The sequence below is a fragment of the Cherax quadricarinatus genome, chromosome 9, assembly GCF_038502225.1.
Source record: "Cherax quadricarinatus isolate ZL_2023a chromosome 9, ASM3850222v1, whole genome shotgun sequence".
In the NCBI taxonomy this organism is placed as follows: Eukaryota; Metazoa; Arthropoda; class Malacostraca; order Decapoda; family Parastacidae; genus Cherax; species Cherax quadricarinatus.
In genome coordinates, this window is record NC_091300.1 from 11,103,153 (window position 1) to 11,126,452 (window position 23,300).

General features: G+C 38.3%; 1 protein-coding gene across 12 annotated transcripts in view; it reads left to right on the forward strand.

Moving 5' to 3' along the window:
• LOC128686219 (protein DOP1A) overlaps nt 1-23,300 on the forward strand; it is a 234,706-nt gene that overhangs the window by 157,563 nt on the left and 53,843 nt on the right. For all 12 annotated transcript variants that reach the window (XM_070083219.1, XM_070083220.1, XM_070083218.1 and 9 more), the window contains 6 exons: nt 5,190-5,417; nt 7,748-7,969; nt 9,170-9,296; nt 14,494-14,647; nt 16,111-16,322; nt 16,451-16,603. In XM_070083219.1, the coding sequence (XP_069939320.1) occupies nt 5,190-5,417; nt 7,748-7,969; nt 9,170-9,296; nt 14,494-14,647; nt 16,111-16,322; nt 16,451-16,603 (1,096 nt within the window). The remainder of the gene's footprint in view (nt 1-5,189; nt 5,418-7,747; nt 7,970-9,169; nt 9,297-14,493; nt 14,648-16,110; nt 16,323-16,450; nt 16,604-23,300) is intronic.

A 23,300-nucleotide genomic window follows, 5' to 3' on the forward strand; every position in this document is an offset into this window, starting at 1 on the left:
TTATTATCGAAAGAGGTAGGAGTACGACAGAAAGTAGGACTGCAGAGGAGCAAGGAGGATTGAGAAAGAGTAAGGGATGTGAAGAAAAGTGTTTGCATTGAAATATAAATGAACAATACTTGGGTGTTATGAATGAGAAGAAGCTGGATGTCCTAGCTTTAAGTGAAACAAAGCTGAAGGGGGTGGGAGAGTTTCAATGGAGAGGAATAAATGGAATTAGGTCAGGGGTTTCAAATAGAGTTAGAGCTAAAGAAAGAGTACCAATAATGTTGAAGGATAAGCTATGGCAGGAAAAGAGGGACCATAAATGTATTAATTCAAAGATTATGTGGAGTAAAATAAAGATTGGATGTGAAAAGTGGGTTATAGTAAGCGTGTATGCACCTGGAGAAGAGAGAAGTGTAGAGGAGAGAGAGAGATTCTGGGAATTGTTGAGTGAATGCATGGGGAGTTTTGAATAAAATGTGAGAGTAATGGTGGTTGGGGATTTCAATGCTAAAGTGGGTAAAAATGTTATGGAGGGAGTAGTAGGTAAATTTGGGGTGCCAGGGGTAAATGTAAATGGGGAGCCTTTAATTGAGCTATGTGTAGAAAGAGATTTGGTAATAAGTAATACATATTTTATGAAAAAGAGGATAAATAAATATGCAAGGTATGATGTAGCACGTAATGAAAGTAGTTTGTTAGATTATGTATTGGTGGATAAAAGGTTGATGGGTAGGCCCCAGGATGTACATGTTTATAGAGGGGCAACTGATATATCGGATCATTATTTAGTTGTAGCTACAGTTAGAGTAAGAGGTAGATGGGAAAATTGGAAGGTGGCAACAACAAGTAAGCGGGAGGTGAAAGTGTATAAATTAAGGGAGGAGGAAGTTCGGGTGAGATATAAGCGACTATTGGCAGAAAGGTGGGCTAGTGCAAAGATGAATAGTGGGGGGGTTGAAGAGGGTTGGAATAGTTTTAAAAATGCAGTATTAGAATGTGGGGCAGAAGTTTGTGGTTATAGGAGGGTGGGGGCAGGAGGAAAGAGGAGTGATTGGTGGAATGATGAAGTAAAGGGTGTGATAAAAGAGAAAAAGGTAGCTTATGAGAGGTTTTGCAAAGCAGAAGTGTTATAAGAAGAGCAGAGTATATGGAGAGTAAAAGAAAGGTGAGGAGAGCAGTGAGAGAGTGCAAAAGGAGAGCAGATGATAGAGTGGGAGAGGCACTGTCAAGAAATTTTAATGAAAATAAGAAAAAATTTTGGAGTGAGTTTAACAAGTTAAGAAAGCCTAGGGAAAGTATGGATTTGTCAATTAAAAACAGAGTAGGGGAGTTAGTAGATGGGGAGAGGGAGGTATTAGGTAGATGGCGAGAATATTTTGAGGAACTTTTAAATGTTGAGGAAGAAAGGGAGGCAGTAATTTCATGCACTAGTCAGGGAGGTATACCATCTTTTAGGAGTGAAGAAGAGCAGAATGTAAGTGTGGGGGAGGTACGTGAGGCATTACATAGAATGAAAGGGGATAAAGCAGCTGGAACTGATGGGATCATGACAGAAATGTTAAAAACAGGGGGGGATATAGTATTGGAGTGGTTGGTACTTTTGTTTAATAAATGTATGAAAGAGGGGAAGGTACCTAGGGATTGGCGGAGAGCATGTATAGTCCCTTTATATAAAGGGAAATGGGACAAAAGAGATTGTAAAAATTATAGAGGAATAAGTTTACTAAGTATACCAGGAAAAGTGTACAGTAGGGTTATAATTGAAAGAATTAGAGGTAAGACAGAATGTAGGATTGCGGATGAGCAAGGAGGTTTCAGAGTGGGTAGGGGATGTGTAGATCAAGTGTTTACATTGAAGCATATATGTGAACAGTTTTTAGATAAAGGTAGGGAAGTTTTTATTGCATTTATGGATTTAGAAAAGGCATATGATAGAGTGGATAGAGGAGCAATGTGGCAGATGTTGCAAGTATATGGAATAGGTGGTAAGTTACTAAATGCTGTAAAGAGTTTTTATGAGGATAGTGAGGCTCAGGTTAGGGTGTGTAGAAGAGAGGGAGACTACTTCCCGGTAAAAGTAGGTCTTAGACAGGGATGTGTAATGTCACCATGGTTGTTTAATATATTTATAGATGGGGTTGTAAAAGAAGTAAATGCTAGGGTGTTCGGGAGAGGGGTGGGATTAAATTATGGGGAATCAAATTCAAAATGGGAATTGACACAGTTACTTTTTGCTGATGATACTGTGCTTATGGGAGATTCTAAAGAAAAATTGCAAAGGTTAGTAGATGAGTTTGGGAATTTGTGTAAAGGTAGAAAGTTGAAAGTGAACATAGAAAAGAGTAAGGTGATGAGGGTGTCAAATGATTTAGATAAAGAAAAATTGGATATCAAATTGGGGAGGAGGAGTATGGAAGAAGTGAATGTTTTCAGATACTTGGGAGTTGACGTTTCGGCGGATGGATTTATGAAGGATGAGGTTAATCATAGAATTGATGAGGGAAAAAAGGTGAGTGGTGCGTTGAGGTATATGTGGAGTCAAAAAAACGTGATCTATGGAGGCAAAGAAGGGAATGTATGAAGGTATAGTAGTACCAACACTCTTATATGGATGTGAAGCTTGGGTGGTAAATGCAGCAGCGAGGAGACGGTTGGAGGCAGTGGAGATGTCCTGTCTAAGGGCAATGTGTGGTGTAAATATTATGCAGAAAATTCGGAGTGTGAAAATTAGGAAAAGGTGTGGAGTTAATAAAAGTATTAGTCAGAGGGCAGAAGAGGGTTTGTTGAGGTGGTTTGGTCATTTAGAGAGAATGGATCAAAGTAGAATGACATGGAAAGCATATAAATCTATAGGGAAAGGAAGGCGGGGTAGGGGTCGTCCTCGAAAGGGTTGGAGAGAGGGGGTAAAGGAGGTTTTGTGGGCGAGGGGCTTGGACTTCCAGCAAGCGTGTGTGAGCATGTTAGATAGGAGTGAATGGAGACGAATGGTACTTGGGACCTGACAATCTGTTGGAGTGTGAGCAGGGTAATATTTAGTGAAGGGATTCAGGGAAACCGGTTATTTTCATATAGTCGGACTTGAGTCCTGGAAATGGGAAGTACAATGCCTGCATTTTAAAGGAGAGGTTTGGGATATTGGCAGTTTGGAGGGATATGTTGTGTATCTTTATACGTATATGCTTCTAAACTGTTGTATTCTGAGCACCTCTGCAAAAACAGTGATAATGTGTGAGTGTGGTGAAAGTGTTGAATGATGATGAAAGTATTTTCTTTTTGGGGATTTTCTTTCTTTTTTGGGTCATCCTGCCTCGGTGGGAGATGGCCGACTTGTTGAAGAAAAAAAAATACTTAGATGAGGGTAAGGAGCTCTTTGTTGTGTTTATGGATTTAAAAGAAAGTATATTATGAGGTGCATAGTGCAGCAATGTGCCAGATGTTGCAAATGTGTAGAATAGATGGTAGGTTGCCAGAAAACAGTAAAGAGTTTTCATATGGATAGTGGGGCTCAGGAGGGGAGGAGCTATTGCTTAATGAAAGTAGGACTTAGAGATGCGTGATGTCACTATGGTTGTTTATCATATTTATGGATAGGGTTGTAAAAAGAAGTGAATGCTAGCCTGTTGGTGAGAGGTACAGGAAGGATGATGGATCTGATCAAAGTGGGAATTATCACTGTTGCTCTTTGCTGGTGGCACTTTTGGGAGATTCTAGTGATAAGTTGCAAAGATTGTTGGACAGTTGAGGAGGGAATGTAAAATAAATGAATTAAATATGAACATAGAAAAAGAGCAAGGTGATATTGGTAACAAAAAGTCTAGGCAATGAAAGCTTGAATATTAGATTGGCAGGAGGGAGTACGAAGAAGTGGATGTATTTAGATGTCTGGGAGTGGACATGTCAATGGGTAAATCTATGAAAGATGAAGTGAACCATAGAGTAAATGAAGGGGATAAAAGGTAGGGAATGTGTTAAGGCATCTGAGAAAGGAAAATGCTTATCTCTGGAGGCAAAAGGGAATGTACCAGGGAATATATGAGGCATAGGTTTTGAACATTACTGTGAGAAGGAGGCTTCTAGAGGCTTTGGAGATGTCATATTTGAGAGCATTGTGTGGTGACAATATTATACAGAGAATTCTGAGCAAAGAAATTAGAAGACTGTGTGGGTCACTAAGTGTATAATTCAGAGAGCTGAGGAGGGGATGTTTAGGTGATTTTATCATTTAGAAAGGATGGAGCAGATAGGATGATAAGGGTGCACTGCATAAATATGGAGTAGAAGGTAGGAGGAATAAGGGTCTTCCCAGGAACTATTTAAGAGAGTGGAGGGGGAAGGGGGGTAAGAGAGGCTTTCAAGTGTTAGGGGCTTGAGCCCCTAACACTTGAAATGTGATGTCAGCACACTTATGGTAAGATAGTGAATGATTGAATGAATGATGGTAAACATATTTCCTTTTTTTGGGGGGAGGGGGTCACTACCTTGATGGCAAATGGTCGATAAGGTAAAGGGAAAAAGATATGTACCGTAGCCTACATGTGACAGCTCGTCATTGTTTAATCTATGTTACTATAAACACTATAATTAATTTTTAAAATTGTAATGTTCTCATTGGTGGCATATTTGTATTTTAGCAGTTCATATAATAGTACTGAAGGGCTGGTAAAAATTCCTTTTCACCAGAGTTCTTGAACATTTCAGTCATTAGGTTTTCCTTGCTCTGCAGTGTATACAAGACACTTTATCTGCAGTACAGTGATTGCCTTTAAACCAAGTTGCTAGCAACATCTTATACACTAACATTTTGGGAGGTGATACTTATATTACTAAAGAAAATTTTGATATACATAATCTACTCCTTTTAAAAGAGTAATCATCATATTGTGTAAGAAATGCAAAATAAGAGTAAAATAATTGCACCTTGTATTGTATACAATGTGATATATGTAATTTTCACCTTATTTATGAAATTTTATCATTTTTCTTTTAATTATAGAAATGATTAGATTTTCTTGGTTTTGCTCTCAGATTGTTGTATGTATGGTATAAATTAAGAAGAACTTTACAAGAAAATCTGTTAGAATTATTTTACTGTTAGAAGTATTTGGGTTCACAAAAGATTCTGCCATTGATGCTAACAAATTTTAATAAATACAAATTTAAAGTTGTTTCCTTTGCTAATGTATAAAATTTATAATTTACAGGGTATTGGAGTAGCTGCAGCAGAAACTCTAAATGCAAATGGTAATAATGGCAGCAACAGCACTCGCAATAAACAAAGTGGAGTGGGTGGTCTTCTGTGGAGTGGCTGCACTCAACAATTGGCTTTGGTAGAGATGATGTCATTACTGCGAGTGCTGCCATTACACACATTGGTAGCAACAGTGAAACAAGTGGTAAAACAACCACCTATTGTAGATGGTGCAAAGCAGGCAAGTTCTTTTCCTATTTACATTTTTCTTGGGATGCAAAGTTTCATGATAGACAGGAACTATTGCTTTTCTGTCTCTCCCATGCAGTACTGCACTAACTGTAGTATCATGTGCTTATATAGCACAGTTTTTTTTATGCATGGCATCATTGTAAACAAAAACTTGCACATATCCTCTTCATTCCAGAAAATTTTGTGCTGTACCCTTTTTGTTACTTAAATATGATTTTTATTTCATATTCATCACTACTGTACAGTGGAACCTCAAATTTCAATCTTAATCCGTTCCAGGAGCTAGTTCTAAATTCGAAAAGTCTGAAATTCGAAGCAATATTTCCCATAAGAAATAATGGAAATACAATTAATCTGTTACAGAAACCCAAAAATATTCACAAAAAAAATACATTTTATAGAGATTAATTACAGTTTTACATGCACACAACAAATGCTATAGTCTTTAATTATGTATAGTAATATAAAATAACATTTTTACTTACCTTTATTGAAGATTGGTGATGGCATCTGGAAGATAGGGAGGAGGAGAGAGGGAGTTGGGGTTATTGTTTGGAAGGAGAATCCCCCTCCATGAGGACTTCCGGTATCAAAGCCCTCTCTGGGGTTGCTTCCCTTCTCTGTATTTTAATGCCACTAGGACCAGCTTGAGTCATTGGACCCCAGTCTCACAAAATAACTGTCTACAGTCCTCTGTTTCTGTCTCACAAAATAACTATCCACAGTCGTCTGTTTCTGTCTCACAAAATAACTGTCCACAATCGTCTGTTTGTCTCACAAAATAACTCCACAGTCATCTGTTTCTGTCTCACAAAATAACTGTCCACAGTTGTCTGTTTCTGTCTCACAAAATAACTGTCCACAATCGTCTGTTTCTGTCTCACAAAATAACTGTCCACAGTCGTCTTTCTGTCTCACAAAATAACTGTCCACAGTCCTCTGTACATCCTGGCAAGCTCAACAAGTCTCACTCCAATCTCATACTTCTGTATTATTTCCTTCTTCACATCTATGGTGTTTCTCACTTTCTTTACCACAGGGGTACTATTAGCAAGTTTCTTTGGGCCCATGGCAGCTTATTTCACAGCCCCACAAGCACTAAACACAATTAAATAGTCGTAAAATGTATGAATGAGATCGCAGGTTAGTGTTCACTAAAGCATAAACAAAGCTAGACTGCTCACGGCGTCTGCACGGGGACACGGACAGAGCGGGCCAGTGGACAGGTCCGGTACCCGGTGGTCCGAAAATAGGGGCACGTTCGATAATAGGGACACAGTTTGTCCGAAAAAATGGTCTTATTTTCGAAACGTTCGATATGTGATACGTTTGATTTTTGAGGTTCCACTATATTTGTATTTTTATTGTAACATAAGAAATAATGGAAATACAATTAATCTGTTCCAGAAACCCAAAAATATTCACAAAAAAAATACATTTTATAGAGATTAATTACAGTTTTACATGCACACAACAAATGCTATAGTCTTAAATTATGTATAGTAATATAAAATAACATTTTTACTTGCCTTTATTGAAGATTGGTGATGGCATCTGGAAGATAGGGAGGAGGAGAGAGGGAATTGGGGTTATTGTTTGGAAGGAGAATCCCCCTCCATGAGGACTTCCGGTATCAAAGCCCTCTCTGGGGTTGCTTCCCTTCTCTGTATTTTAATGCCACTAGGACCAGCTTGAGAGTCATTGGACCCCAGTCTCACAAAATAACTGTCTACAGTCCTCTGTACATCCTAGCAAGCTCAACAAGTCTCACTCCAATCTCATACTTCTGTATTATTTCTTTCTTCACATCTATGGTGTTTCTCATTTTCTTTACCACAGGGGTACTGCTAGCAAGTTTCTTTGGGCCCATGGCAGCTTATTTCACAGCCCCACAAGCATTAAACACAATTAAATAATCGTAAAATGTGTGAATGAGATTTCAGGTTAGTGTTCACTCAAGCATAAACAAAGCTAGACTGCTCACGGCGCCTGCGTGGGGACGCAGACAGAGCAGGCCAGCGGACAGGTCCGGTACCTGGCGGTCCGAAAATAGGGGCATGTTCGATAATAGGGACACAGTTTGTCCGAAAAAATGGTCTTATTTTCGAAACGTTCAATATGTGATACGTTCGATTTTTGAGGTTCCACTGTACTTGTATTTTTATTGTAACTGTTCATCAGTGGTATATGACTCATAAGGGTTAAGCATTTCTTTTTTACATAATGATAATTGGATATAGGATAGGCCTAACAAGCATATTTTGCTCAAAAAATTACTGAAGATGGAAAGTGCTGAGCTTTATTTTCTATTATTTTCAGACTTTGCCCCTGGAAGTAAGTGTCCTACAGGTATTCTACGTGTATGTTCAGCAGTGTCCAGGCTCCCAGCTTGGTGAATGTTGGGGACCACTGCTTACTATGGTTAAGGAAGGAACATTGTCTCTCACTCCTCCAGCACAGCTTGTCCTCCTTGCTACTCTCAATGAATTTGTTCAGAGAGCCCCAGCATTGCAAGAGAAGAAGGATATAAAAGATCTTCAGGTTTGTGGATGTGGATTGAAATTCATTATTAAATGGAGTATTTTAAGATTTGTTAAACAGTTGAATTACTAGCATGTTGTGTAAGTTAGTGTGGAAGTTATTATGTAAGGATTTACCTTTTTTTTTAATAGTTGCTTTCTTTCTTTCATCTTTACATGTTTTATTATGGGTATATATTAGTCCCTGGAGTTATGATATAACTTTATTAAGGAATTTAGTTTAGCAATGAAAAATTTGAGATACAGTATGCATACAAGTCAGCGTACATGAATGAGCCTCAGTCAGCCAGTGATGTGGTAGCTTGCCTCTTGGGTAGCATATAAGCCATCAGTGGGGGTGCGTGGCAATGGCTTAGCAGCCAATCAGCAGTGATATTGAGTGTCTATGGTAGCATCTTAGCTAATAGATATTCCAGAAGTTCAGACATCTTCCAGCATGAAATAATAATAATACAGAAGAAATCATAAGCAGAAACTGCTACAGTAATAACAGACACTTAGAAATAATACAGGATATGGCAGTAAGAGTTTGGATTAAGACAACAAGTGGTATTAGAGGGACAACACTATGAAGGTTTAGCAGTGCCTGGCTCTAGTCTACCTCTCACTTCAATAAATGTTCTTAATTATTTTTAATATGCCTGTTCTTAATTTCTGTACACTCAGAAAATAAACACACACACGCACACATGCGAGAGAGCATGAGAGAGTGTGAGAGAGAGCAAGCGAGCAAGCAGACATTCATTGATACTGTATACTTTCCTGACAGTTGTAAAAATTAAGCTGTCATTATTTAATTACTGTAGTATGCAAGACTAACACACAAATGAGAAAACAGAAAGGAAGTAAAAATGAAGGACACAAAGGAGAAAATATTCACTAAAATGGTAAAGTAGCAGAGGAAAATAGAGCAGTCCATCATGAGGTAGTGCTATGTGAATATTGATAAAGGAAGAAACCATCACTGGGAGATCAGCTTCTCTTGTTCGTTTTCCCACAGTAAGGATTCCTTGGGTGACCAAGGCCACCTTGTGTTTTTTTCTGCAGCTTCTTGGCATTTCATCCTTTATTTCTTTTCATTACATTTAAGAAATGAGCAATACTGTGTGTCATGTAGATTTTTGTCATATATAAATTTTTACCTGTTAAATTTTATGCTGCTCTCATTGACTTCACATTCTCTTCCTTTTTTATACCTTAGGATGTATCCAGTAAACTGTTGGAGTCTTGTAGTAACATTGCTGGGTCTGGTCTTGAGCCCACCACCTGGTTAAGGAGAAACCTCACTGTCAAAACAGAAAACTTAGAGAAAAAGGATGGAGTGAATGGTAAAGCATTATTTATTTCATAATATATATATATATATATATATATATTTTTTTTTTTTTTCAACAAGTCGGCCATCTCCCACCGAGGCAGGGTGACCCAAAAAAGAAAGAAAATCCCCAAAAAGAAAATACTTTCATCATCATTCAACACTTTCACCACACTCACACATTATCACTGTTTTTGCAGAGGTGCTCAGAATACAACAGTTTAGAAGCATATACGTATAAAGATAAACAACATATCCCTCCAAACTGCTAATATCCCGAACCCCTCCTTTAGAGTGCAGGCATTGTACTTCCCATTTCCAGGACTCAAGTCCGACTATATGAAAATAACCGGTTTCCCTGAATCCCTTCACTAAATATTACCCTGCTCACACTCCAACAGATCGTCAGGTCCCAAGTACCATTCGTCTCAATTCACTCCTATCTAACACGCTCACGCACGCTTGCTGGAAGTGCAAGCCCCTCGCCCACAAAACCTCTTTTACTCCCTCTCTCCAACCCTTTCGAGGACGACCCCTACCCTGCTCCTGGTCATCCTTAATACAGACTTGGTTTCAGAGCCTCAGACTCGATTCTAGGGTTTTGGACATTTAGAGTTGTGTAAACTTCATTAAGGTCAAGTTTTTGCCTCCTAATACCACTCCTCTCCTGCAGCCCATGGACCAGCAGGTTATTTCAACTTTCAAAAAACTCTACACAAAAGCTATGTTTCAAAAGTGCTTTGAAGTGACCTCAGACACTCGATTGACTCTTAAGAGAGTTTTGGAAAGATCACTTTAGCATCCTCAGTTGTGTAAACCTTATAGGTAAGGCTTGGGAGGGAATGACTAAGAGGACCTTGAATTCTGCTTGGAAGAAACTGTGGCCACAATGTGTAGAAGAATGGGATTTTGAAGGGTTTGGGGCTAACCCTCAGGAGCCTGTGCCAGTTGTGGAATCTATTGTGGCATTGGGAAAGTCCATGGGGGTTGGAGGTTAGTGGGGAGGATGTGGAAGAGTTGGTGGAGGAGGACAGTGAAGAACTAACCACTGAAGAGCTGCAAGATCATCTTTAACAGCAAGAGGCCAGACCTGAGGAAACTGCTTGAGAGGAGGGGAGAGAGAAATTGAAGTAGATGCCTACTTCAAAGATTAAGGAAATGTGTGCAAAGTGGGTTGAACTGCAAACCTTTGCGGATGAAAATCACCCTGACACACCTACTGCAAGCTGTGCTGGTGACTATTACAATGACACTGTTATGGCCCATTTTAGGAAAGTCTTAAAGGAACGGGAGGTAAAGGCCTCTATGGACAGATTTGTTGTGCAACAGAGGTCCAGTGACTCTCAAGCTGGTCCTAGTGGCATTAAAAGAAGAAGGGAAGTAACTCCGGAAAAAGACTTGATACCTCAAGTCTTAATGGAAGGGGATTCCCTTTCTAAACAATAACAACTTCCACACTCTCCCCTCCTCCCATCCCATCAATCATCACCAGATCTTCAATACAGGTAAGTGTCATGTATTCTATTCTTAGTAGAGTAGTAATTGTGCATGTCTTCTTTAGTTTGTGTGTATTAAAATTAATATTTCATGTGGTAAAAAATTCTTTTTTCATACTTTGGGGTGTCTTGCACGGATTAATTTGATATCCATTATTTGTAAAGGGGAAAATTAATTCGCCTTATGATAATTTTTGCTTACAATGAGCTCTCAGGAACGGATTAATATCGTAAGGCAGGGGTCCACCGTATATATATATATATAAAGATACACAACATATCCCTCCAAAACTGCCAATATCCCAAAACCCCTCCTTTAAAATGCAGGCATTGTACTTCCCATTTCCAGGACTCAAGTCCAGCTATATAAAATAACCGGTTTCCCTGAATCCCTTCACTAAATATTACCCTGCTCACACTCCAACAGCTCGTCAGGTCCCAAATGCCATTTGTCTCCATTCACTCCTATCTAACACTCTCAGGCATGCTTGCTGGAAATCCAAGCCCCTCACCCATACAACCTCCTTTACCCCCTCCCTCCAACCCTTTTGAGGACAACCCCTACCCCGCCTTCTTTCCCCTACAGATTTATACGCCCTCCATGTCATTCTACTTTGATCCATTCTCTCTAAATGACCAAACCACCTCAACAACCCCTCTTCATGTCTCTGACTAATACTTTTATTAACTCCACATCTTTTCCTAATTTCCACACTCCGAATTTTCTGCATAATATTTACACCACACATTGCCCTTAGACAGGATTTCTCCACTGCTTCCAACCGCCTCCTCGCTGCAGCATTTACAACCCAAGCTTCACACCCATATAAGAGTGTTGGTACCACTATACTTTCATACATTCCCTTCTTTGCCTCCATAGATAACATTCTTTGTCTCCACATACACCTCAACACACCACAAACCTTTTTTACCTCATCAATCTATGATTAACCTCATCCTTCATAAATCTATCTGCTGACACATCAGCTCCCAAATATCTGAAAACATTCACTTCTTCCATACTCCTCTCCAATGTGATATCCTATTTTTCTTTATCTAAATCATTTGATCCCCTCATCACCTTACTCTTATCTATGTTCCCTTTCAACTTTCTACCTATACACACCCTCCCAAACTTGTCCACTAACCTTTGCAACTTTTCTTTAGAATCACCCATAGGCACAGTATCATAATCAAAAAGTAACTGTGTCAAATCCCATTTTGTATTTGATTCCCCATAATTTAATCCCACCCCTCTCCCCAACACCCTAGCATTTACTTCTTTTACAACCCCATCTGTAAATATATTAAACAACCATGGTGACATTACACATCCGTGTCTAAGACTTGCTTTAACCGGGAAGTAATCTCCCTCTCTTCTACACACCTAACCTAAGCCTCACTATCCTCATAAAAACTCTTTACAGTATTTAGTGACTTACCACCTATTCCATATACTTGCAACATCTGCCACATTGCTCCCCTATCCACTCTATCATATGCCTTTTCTTAATCCATAAATGCAGTGAAAATTTCCCTACCTGTATCTAAATACTAAATATTGTATCATATAAATAGGAACCCATCACACTTACACCAGAGTCCCTCAGCACTCTCAAATAAGCTGAAAGGGGTAAATTTTGGCCCAGATATGAAAGAATGGGTCTGTGCAGTGAGTGTGCACAGTATAAAAAAAAAAGTCCTGCCCCACACAGTTCATGATGAGAAAAGCAAAATTCTGACCCTGTGTTTGGTTTAAAATAGCTACTTTGAAGTATTTTGTAGGATGGTTTTTTATTGGCTGTTTCTTGGTTCCATTTGATAGAATGGAAGACATACTACTGAAATAGAAATGATTTTGGTTGGTTTCTGGACCGGAAGTTGCCTGAAGACATCAGCCTCGATGGCCCCAGTCTGTTTAATGGGGTTTTACTAAGTCTGATACAGTTATTGGGCTGCTGTAAACCATGACTAATCATTCTTGGTTATATTTTATTACCTGAGAAATTCGGTAGATCTTCAATTTTTTGTGATGATGAATTCAAAATGGAAGGCAAGTGTTATATAGAAGATGCCTGGGATGTCTACAGTGCCTGGAATGTATACAGTGTTTAAATTTGAATTTTTTAATTTTGTGTAAAATTACAAATACAAATTATTTATTTATTTTCTGCAGTATATAGGTAATGTAGTTTACATGTAATAAAATATTGTTAGGCATAAAAGAAAGCCACTAGTATGCAGTGCATTTCGAGCAGACTAATCCTAATACTTAAAGACTGCTTAAGACACTACACATGGGTTATTAAGTAGGAATTTTTAAATGTAGAAAAAGAGAGATAGCTAAGTGAGCAATAGTACAATTTTAAGTTTACATTAATATTTCAAACTTACTATGTCTTCAGTTTATGGGACGATTGAAAGAGATGGCGAATATATAGAAGTTAGTTTCAGTATGAGTATAATGGAACAACATGAGTAATTCATTTTCTATGGGAGTTTGAGGAAGACTGGAAGAACAGAGATAGAGTTGGATGAGCTAGTTATGTTTGGTATAGCATAGTGTTGGTTTGGTTATGTTAGGGAGATGAGATGCATTTTAATAATGACTCTAAATTGATTAGCAGACAGGGGACATTTCAGTAATTCAGGCAATGAATTCCAGATTTTAGGGCAAAATTATTGGCCAAATTACCAAATTCTCTGCATTTTATAAGATAGTTTTGATAGTTAAAAAGGCAGTGTCTTGTGCTCAGTCAGTAGAATGAAAGGCAAACAAACAAAATACCTAAGAATTTTGTCAACTTGAACAATGGAATTGACTTAAAATAGAACTCAAAGTGGTTGAAATTGCTGATGCATGAATTGCTCTGAAACTGCTTAATTTGTGCCTGTGTAATTCCATTAGATTTTCATCAAATTTCGTTTTTGAGTCATTACCATCAGAAAAAGATTCTCAACTATTTCAGATTTTTTTATTTTTTAAATGTAGACGCTTAATTTTGGGACTTTAAACAGTGAAGGGGTTAAAAACATCAATTTCAGATAAGTACATGGAGCCTCACTCAAATACATGACTGAAAATATCCACCTGAAATAATCACATGATACAAAACAAATAGGAACTAACCACCCCTACACCACAGATATGCTGTATGAGTAAGAAATTAGGTGGTGAGGTCAGTGACAAATCCCTAAACAATAACTAAAAGTGTTGGCCCCCCTCAATTAAAACAGTGTACATACTGTATTTTGTATATTGTTTGCATACAAATAGTATACAAAATTCTGGAAGTAGGAAGTGCAATTCCTGCACTCTGAAGAATGGGTGGGAGTGTTCCAGTTCAGAGGATAATTTTAATTGTGATGTCCTTGCAACTCTAGCAAGGCAGCTGTTGAATGAATGACGGTGAATGCATTTCCCTCTTTTGGTCACTCTACCTTGGTGGTAAATGGTTGATGTGATAAAAATAGTTGTATATGTTAGTGTAAATTTTTATAGAATTTACCAACTACAATACTTCAGGTAAAATAGTATTATTCATAATTTTTCACATTTCTTTCTGTGGTTTCAGTAAACTGTGAACAGTTAGTCTCCCAAATCATGTTAGCAGAATTCATTCCTGCCTAAATCTGTCTCCTCAAAATACACATTTCATTTGATATAAAAAAAATTCCATTATATAAAGTTAATCATTCTCTTTTAATTTCTAGATCCATCAATATATAGTGTGGCAGCATTAAGTGTCCTTGCAGAGCTGCTAGCACCACTTCTAGATGTGTTGTATGTTAGTGAAGAAAAGGATAAAGTTGTACCTCTTCTCACCAATATCATGGCTCATGTTATTCCATACTTAAGGAACCATACGTAAGTTTTGTAGACCACATCCAGCAATATTGATACTGTGCTAGATTTATTATTCTTTTCAATAGGGAGGTTCCTTGATGCTCTAAGGAGATATTGATCCAAGCAATTGGACTTATCCTCCTCTTCCCTAGATCAAATCTGATTGCCTCCCATTTCCCAGGCACTGTATGATGACTGTTGATATAGCACTTTTCCTTAACCCTTAAACTGTCAAACAGATCTACGTTCACATGCATAGTGCTCTAAAAGTAGATCTATGTTTTTTTACATATTTTCAAATATAACAAAAAAAACAGAGATCAAAGTTTTTTTACACATTTTCAAATGTAAAAAAAAAAAAAGTCTACGTTTTTTTACATACTTTCAAATGTTGAAAAAATGTAGATGTATGTTTGGACAGTTTAAGGGTTAAATATATATAATAATAAGATGAAGAACCCTAGGTAGTAGGTTGGTAGACAGCAACCGCCCAGGGAGGTACTACCGTCCTGCCAAGCGAGTGTAAAATGAAAGCCTGTAATTGTTTTACATGATGGTAGGATTGCTGGTGTCCTTTTTTTCTGTCTCGTGAACATGCAAGATTTCAGGTACATCTTGCTACTTCTACTTACACTTAGGTCATACTACACATACATGTACAAGCATATATATATATATATATACCCCTCTGGGTTTTCTTCTATTTTTTTTCTAGTTCTTGTTCTTGTTTATTTTCTCTTATCTCCATTGGGAAGTGGAACAGAATTCCTCCTCCATAAGCCATGCGTGTTGTAAGAGGCAACTAAAATACCGGGAGCAAGGGGCTAGTAGCCCCTTCTTCTGTATAAATTACTAAATTTAAAAAGAAAAACTTTTGTTTTTCTTTTTGGGCCACCCTGCCTTGGTGGGATACAGCTGGTGTGTTGAAAGAAAGAAAGAAAACATGCAAGGTTTCAGGTATACTTCCTAGACCCCCCTAATCATTACTTGTACTCTCTAACCCACCTTTTTCCCAATAGTTACCTAGATCTTTAACCATTTCCTTTAATTTATAAACTTTCATTTTTCTCTTACCCACCAATGTTCTCCTTGTATACCATCTACCTCTTACTATCACTGTAGCTACCACTAAATAATAATCTGATATATCAGTCACCCCTGTAAAAGCATGCACATCCAAAAGTCTACTCATCAACCTTGTATCTACCATCATCATGACCTACATCGTATCTCGTATACTACTCATCCTGTTTTTCTTAAAATACATATTACCTATTACCAAACCTCTTTCCATGCATAGTTCAATTAGAGGCCTCTATTATCATTTACCCCCCTGGCATTCCAAATTTACCTACTACACCCTCTACAATGATTTCTCCCACAGCAATGATTTTTCTCCCTAAACACTTACTTAACACCTCCCCAAATCTCTCTTTCCTTTGTATATTATTAAGAGTAATTAATCACTAAATGTGGTTTTTCAGGCGTAATAATATGCCGGCCTTTGCAGCATGCTCTCAGCTAATATCATCACTTTCTGGGTACCAATATACTGTTCGAGCTTGGCGCAGGGATGTTATAGACCTTCTGTTGGATTCACAAGCCTTCATGATGCTTCCACCCATTCTTACATACTGGCGAACTATTGTTGATTATCTTTGCACACATGATAAAAGCGTATTTAAAGAACTATTAGGTAAGTTGATACTGTACTTAGATGTTTATGTATTGATATTACAAAGGTTTGTAATGTTAGAATTTGTAAAAGAAACAGTTGAGTAATTAAGGATATTATCACTTTTTTTTTTTTTTTTTAATATATAGGTCGAGTGTCCATGTCTCAAGGAGGATCACTAAGTCTTTTCTCAAGTAAAGAATCTGAATATGAAATACGTGCTGGTCTGCTGAAGAGATTAGCCTTTACAATTTTCTGCTCAGAAACAGATCAGTATATGCGTCACATCCCTGATATTCAAGGTGAGCCAACGTATGCACTAGTAAGAAATTTTTCATACATTATAAACACTAATTCACAAGTTTGCTGTGAACCCCCTTGGTGTGCTTGGCCATACATAAAAAAATTCTAAATTAATACAGCTTGTTCCTAGGTAAGTACACTAAAGACACCTTTATTTATTTGAACATTTCCTAATGAATTCTTCACTGTCTTAAATGGAAAAGATAGAACAATCTGAGCATTTTCTCAAGGAAGTATGCATCAAGATAATGGTAAAAGGATAGAGGAAAGAAAAAAAATAGTGGTACCTCAATTTGTTTTTAACACTTAGGCCGTTTCCCACCAAGGCAAGGTGACCCAAAAAGACAGAAAAACACAAAAAGAAAGAAAAAACTTTCATCATCATTCAACACATTCACCATCACTCATACATAATCACTGTCTTTACAGAGGCGCTCAGATACGACAGTTTAGATGTCCCTCCAAACTGCCAATATCCCAAACCCCACCTTTAAAGTGCAGGCATTGTACTTCCCATTTCCAGGACTTGAGTCTGGCTAACCAGTTTCCGCTGAATCCCTTCATAAAACATTACCTTGCTTACACTCCAGCAGCTCGTCAGGTCCCAAAAACCATCCGTCTCCATTCACTGTCTAACACACTCATGCATGCTTGCTGGTACCTCAATGTTCGAACTTAATCCATTCCCTGTGGCTTTTTGAATAGTGTGTTGTATGAATACTGATTCAGTTTTTCACATAAGAAATAATGTAAATTGGATTATTCTGTTCGTGACCCCCAAAAATTACCAATTATAAAACATTTTAAGTGAAAATACAGTGGACTCTCGGGTATCGGCCGGTGTGGATATTGGCCAAATTGGATTTTGGCCGCTTTTTTGGCCAAAATTCTATCCTGAATTTCAGCCAGCAACTCGGAAATTGGCTGCATTGGACGTGTCTGCCTGACACTCTGCTGCATGTGTGAGTCAGTCTGGCTGTGTCTCTCAGTGAGTGAATGACACTCCTCACATTCATCCAAACATTTCGTTATAATCCATGGTTTTTTATGGTTGTTTATTGAGTGCGACTGCTAAATAAGCCACCATGGGCCCAAAGAAAGTTCCTAGTGTCAGTCCTTTGATAAAGAAGGCAAGAAACACGACAGAATTCAATGGTGGTAGTGACTGTGGTAGAGGGTGGTTGTGGTGGTAGTAGAGGGTAATAGTGATGGTGGCTGAAAGTGGTAATGATGGTGGTAGTGATGGTGGTAGGGGATGGTAGTGATGGTGGTAGAGATAACCTCTCCTTCCTCTCTCCTCCTCACCCTCTTCTATATGCCAACAAGAGTCTTCAATAAAGGTAAAAGTGATTTAAATGTTCATTTATTCATTTCATTAGTCCTTTATATTTATTTCTCACTGTTTTCTGTATGTAAAACTATAGTTAATCTTTAAAAAATGTATTTTTTGTTAATATTTTTGGGTGTCTGGAATGGATTAATTGTATTTACATTAATTCTTATGGGAAGTATTACTTCAGTTTTCAGCCTTTTTGGATTTTGGGTGACCTTCTGGAACGGATTATGGTGTCGAAATCCGGGGTTCCACTGTATTGCTTATTTAAATGTTTATAATAATTGCATGCATAAAATCATACATGAAAACTATAAAAACAATACATGAAGTAAATGAAAATTTAACTGCACTTTTACTGAGGAGTGCTGATGGCTTAAGAGGAAGGTGGAGAGATGTTATTGGTAACTGCCTGTCTGTTGTTTTTTCACTTCTCTGTCTCTGTGCAGTAGCAGTTGAAGATGAGGCGGGATTCACTAGCATTTGATTTTTTCTTTGCTAAAGAAGCTGTCCAATGTTGTCTGCTTTTGACAATTTTTCAAAAATTTTCTGAAATGGTCAACAACATTGTCACTGAACAGGTTAATGCTCTTATTCACAATGGTAAGGTTAGGATCCCATTTTTCCAGCAGGCTCTGTGTTTGAGCCCAATGGTAACACAGTTCATTAAATTTTGCAGTTAAACGTTGCCCTTACTACCTTTCTCTAAAGAAATTTCCTCAACCACTTCTTGCTGCTCTTTGTGCAAGTCTTGAAATTCTTCTGTGGTAAGCTCATTCTTGTAATCCTCCAGCAACTCTACATCCTCATCATTGATTTCCAAAGCCATGGACTGGCCCAGAGAAACAATATCCTTCAGTACAGGCTCTGCCTCAAACCCTTCAAAATCTCTAACTGATACACAATCTGGCCACAATTTCTTCCAGGCGGAGTTCATTGTCTTGAAACTTTTCCCCAGAGTGGTAGACTAGCAATGGTTTAATTTTGCAGTCCCCACTAGCATTACCACAAAACAAGAGTGTTAGCCTGTCTTTTGTGGGCTTGTGTCTCTGTAAGGATTTTTCTTCTTGTGTGTTGTAAGTTCTCTTAGGCATTCTTTTCCAAAAGGAGACAGTTTCATTACAGTTAAAAACTTGTTGAGGAATAAATCCCACAATGTCTACATAGGTTTTAAATTCCTTAACAAACATTTTAGCCTCATCTCTGTTAGCACTGGTAGCCTCCCCATCCCTTACTACACTATGAATCCCACTCGTCTTTTTAAACTTATCAAACCAGCCCCTACTTGCCTTAAATTCATCACTTTCAGCACTGTTTCCTGGGGTGTCTTGCCTAAGATCATAATATAACTACTTTGGTTTTTCACAAATTATTGTTTCAGAAACACTGTCACTAGCAAATTTTTTTTGTCAGTCCACACTAAGAAAATTTTTTCCATTTCTTTGATTATCTGTGACCTTTTCACAGCAGGAATTTTCACTCCTTTCACCACATCAGCCCCTTTTATTGCACCTTTATTTTTCAATATGGATGATATAGTGGATTTTGCTATACCATATTCACTGGCCAGGTCAGACACGTGTTCCACTTTCCCACTTCACATGAGCTTTATATGACTCTGTTGTTCTCACTGCTTTCCTTTTACACTTGTTTGGATCACTACATTTTTGGGAGGAGGCTAGGATTTCTTATTTTCAATGAAAATACTGTATTTAAAAAACACCACAAAATAACAATGAAATACCAAAAATTTAATGGAGCTTTTATGAATAATGCTTAACGAACTGAGCAGGTGAAGTTTCATTTTTGTTGGACTTCATGCAGATGGACCATTTTGTTTAGGTCGAATATCAGGGCGATGTCCATATACCGAGTAAAATTTTTCTCAAAAAAATTGGGCGAATATCAAGTTGTACGAATATTGAGGTTCAACTGTAGAAAGATAAATGGAAAGAATTTTTTTCTTAACACGTCATCTGTCTCCCACTGAAGCAAGGTGACCCAACAGGAAAGAAAAAACTTTCATAATTCAACACTTTCGACATCACTCATACATAATCACTGTCTTTGCAGAGGCGCTCAGATATGACAGTTTAGACATCCCTCCAAACTGCCAATATCCTAAACCCCTCCTTCAAAGTGCAGGCATTGTACTTCCCATTTCTAGGACTTGAGTCCGGCTAACGGGTTTCCCTGAATCCCTTCACAAAATACTACCCTGCTCACACTCCAACAGCTTGTCAGGTCCCAAAAACCATTCGTTTCCATTCACTCCTATCTAAGACGCTCACACACATTGCTGGAAGTCCAAGCCCCTTGCCCACAAAACCTCCTTTACCCCCTCCCTCCAACCTTTTCAGGGATGGCCCATACCCCTACTTCCTTCCTCAACAGATTTATACATTCTCCAAGTCATTCTTTGTTTCATTCTCTCTAAATGGCCAAACTACCTCAACAGCCCCTCTTCAGCCCTCTGATTAATACTTTTAGTAACTCCACACCTCCTAATTTCCACACTACAAATTCTCTACAAAATATTTACACCACAAATTGCCCCGACACAACATCTCCACTGCCTCCAGCCGCCACCTCCTTGCTGCAGAATTTACAACCCACCTGTATAAGAGTGTTTGTACCACTATACTCTCATACATTCCCTTCTTTGCCTCCATGGATAATGTTCTTTGGCTCCACAGATACCTCAACACACCACTCACTTTTTTTTCCTCATCCTTCATAAAACCATCTGCTTATAAGTCATCTGAAAAAATTCACTTCTTCCATACTCCCTCCCCCCAATGTAATATCCAATTTTTCTTTATCTAAATTGTTTGATACCCTCATCACCTTACTCTTATCTATATTCACTTTCAACTTTCTACCTTTACACACCCTCCCAAACTCATCCACTAACCTTTGCAACTTTTCTTTAGAATCCCCCAAAAGCACAGTAACATCAGCAAAAAGTAACTGTATCAAATCCCATTTTATATTTGATTCCCCATAATTTAATCCCACCCCTCTCCCCAACACCCTAGCATTTACCTCTTTTACAACCCCATCTATAAATATATTAAACAACCATGGTGACATTACACATCCCTGTCTAAGACCTACTTTTACTGGGAAGTAATCTCCTCTCTCCTATACACCCTAACCTGAGCCTCACTATCCTCATAAAAACTCTTTACAACATTTAGTAACTTACTACCTATTCCATATACTTGCAACATCTGCCACATTGCTCCCTATCTACTCTATCATATGCCTTTTCTATATCCATAAATGCAATGAAAACTTCCCTACCTTTATCTAAATACTGATCACATATATGTTTCAATGTAAACACCTGATCTAGACATCCCCTACCCATTCTAAAGCCTTGTTCATCTGCAATCCTGCTCTCTTAACTGTAATTCTTTCAATAAGAACCTTACCATACACTTTACCTGGTATACTCAGTAAGCTTATTCCCCTGTAATTTTTACAGTCTCTTTTGTCCCCCTTCCCTTTCTGTAAAAGAACTCTACATTCTCTCTGGCAATCCCTAGGTACCTTCCCCTCATTCATACATTTATTAAACAAAAATACCAACCACTCCAACACCATGTATCCCCCTGCTTTTAACATTTCTGTCATGATCCCATCATTTCCAGCTGCTTTACCCCCTCTTATTCTACGTAATGCCTCATGCACTTCCCCCACACTCGCATCCTGCTCTTTTTCACTCCTAAAAGATGTTATATTTCCCTGGCCAGTGTATGAAATTACTTCCTCCCTTTCTTCATCAATATTTAAAAGAAAATATTTGACAGCAAAATAAATTTGTAAAACATGTAAAGGAATATTATGCACAGCAGTTTTAAGGATAAAATTGACCAAAGAAAGGAGGGATTAGTTAATAAAAATTGACTGTAATGTTACTATTCCCACTGAAATACACCTTTGGTATCCCCAAAATACATGATAAACTGTTACTTATTGTTTTTACCAAATAAACATTGGATTACAATTTTTTTTTTCAACACTCTGGCCATCTCCCACCAAAGCAGGGTGACCCAAAGAAGAAAGAAACACTTTCATGATCATTCAGCACTTTCATCATCATTCACACATAATCACTGTCTTTGCAGAGGTGCCCAGATATGACACTTTATATGTCACTCCAAACAGCCAGTACCTCAAACCCCTCCTTTAAAGTGCAGGCATTTTACAAATGTGGTACATACTATATTCACCAAAAAACTCAAACCTAAGAGAAGAACCTCATACCTTTGATATACCTTTGAAGAGTTTCAAGAGTTTCTCTACTCTCTGAGCCCAGCCATGGGCCAGGCTCGTCTGGTGCTTGCCTGGTCAACCAAGTGTTGCTGCTGGAGGCCCACTGCCCCACATATCCATCACAGCCTGGTTGATCTGGTACCTGGTGAAGATACCTGTCCAGTTTCCTCTTGAAGGTTTCTACACTTGTTCCAGCCGTGTTTCTGATATCTTCTGGTAAGATGTTGAATACTCTGGGACCCCAAATGTTAATACAGTGTTCCCTTATTGTCCCCATCGCACTCCTACTCCTCACTGGGTTTATTTTACACTTGCCCATATCTCTCACTCCGGTATGTTGTTATGGCAGTGTGCAGATTTGGGACCAGGCCTTCCCAGGTATATATTATCATGCATCTCTCTCTCCTCTGCTTCAGTGAGTACATGTTCAAGACTTGAAGGCATTCCCAGTAGTTTAGGTACTTTACTGGCTAAGTGTGAGCCATAAACGATCTTTGTATTTGTTCCAGCTCCGATATTTCTCCTGCTTTGAACGGGGCCGTCAGCACTGAGCAATATTTTAAGTGAGGGAGCATTAGTGATCTGAAGAGTGTCACCATCTACATTATTTCCCTTGTTTTGAAAGTTCTCAATATCCACCCCGTCATCTTCCTGGCTGTCGTGATCTTTGTCTTGTTATGGTCTTTAAAAGAAAGGTCTGCTGACATAATTATTCCCAGGTCTTTTACATATTTCTTACATTTTATTTGGTGACCCTCTTGAGTTTTGTTTACAGTGTTCCTTTTGAGTTCTTCATTCATTGCATACCTAAACAGCTGGAAATTATCACCATTGAACATCATGTTGTTCTCCACTGCCCACTGGAAAACCCTGCTTATGTCTTCTTGTAATTTTTCAATGTCCTGTACTGTAGTGACTTTCATGCTTATTTTGGTGTCATCTGCAAATGATGATACAAAAGTGTGCCAGGTGTTTTTATCTATATCTGCTATGAGAATGAGAAACAGCAGAGGTGCCAGGACAGTGCCTTGGGGCACTGAGCTTTTGACCTCGCTGATGCTGGATCTTGCCCTGTTCACTAC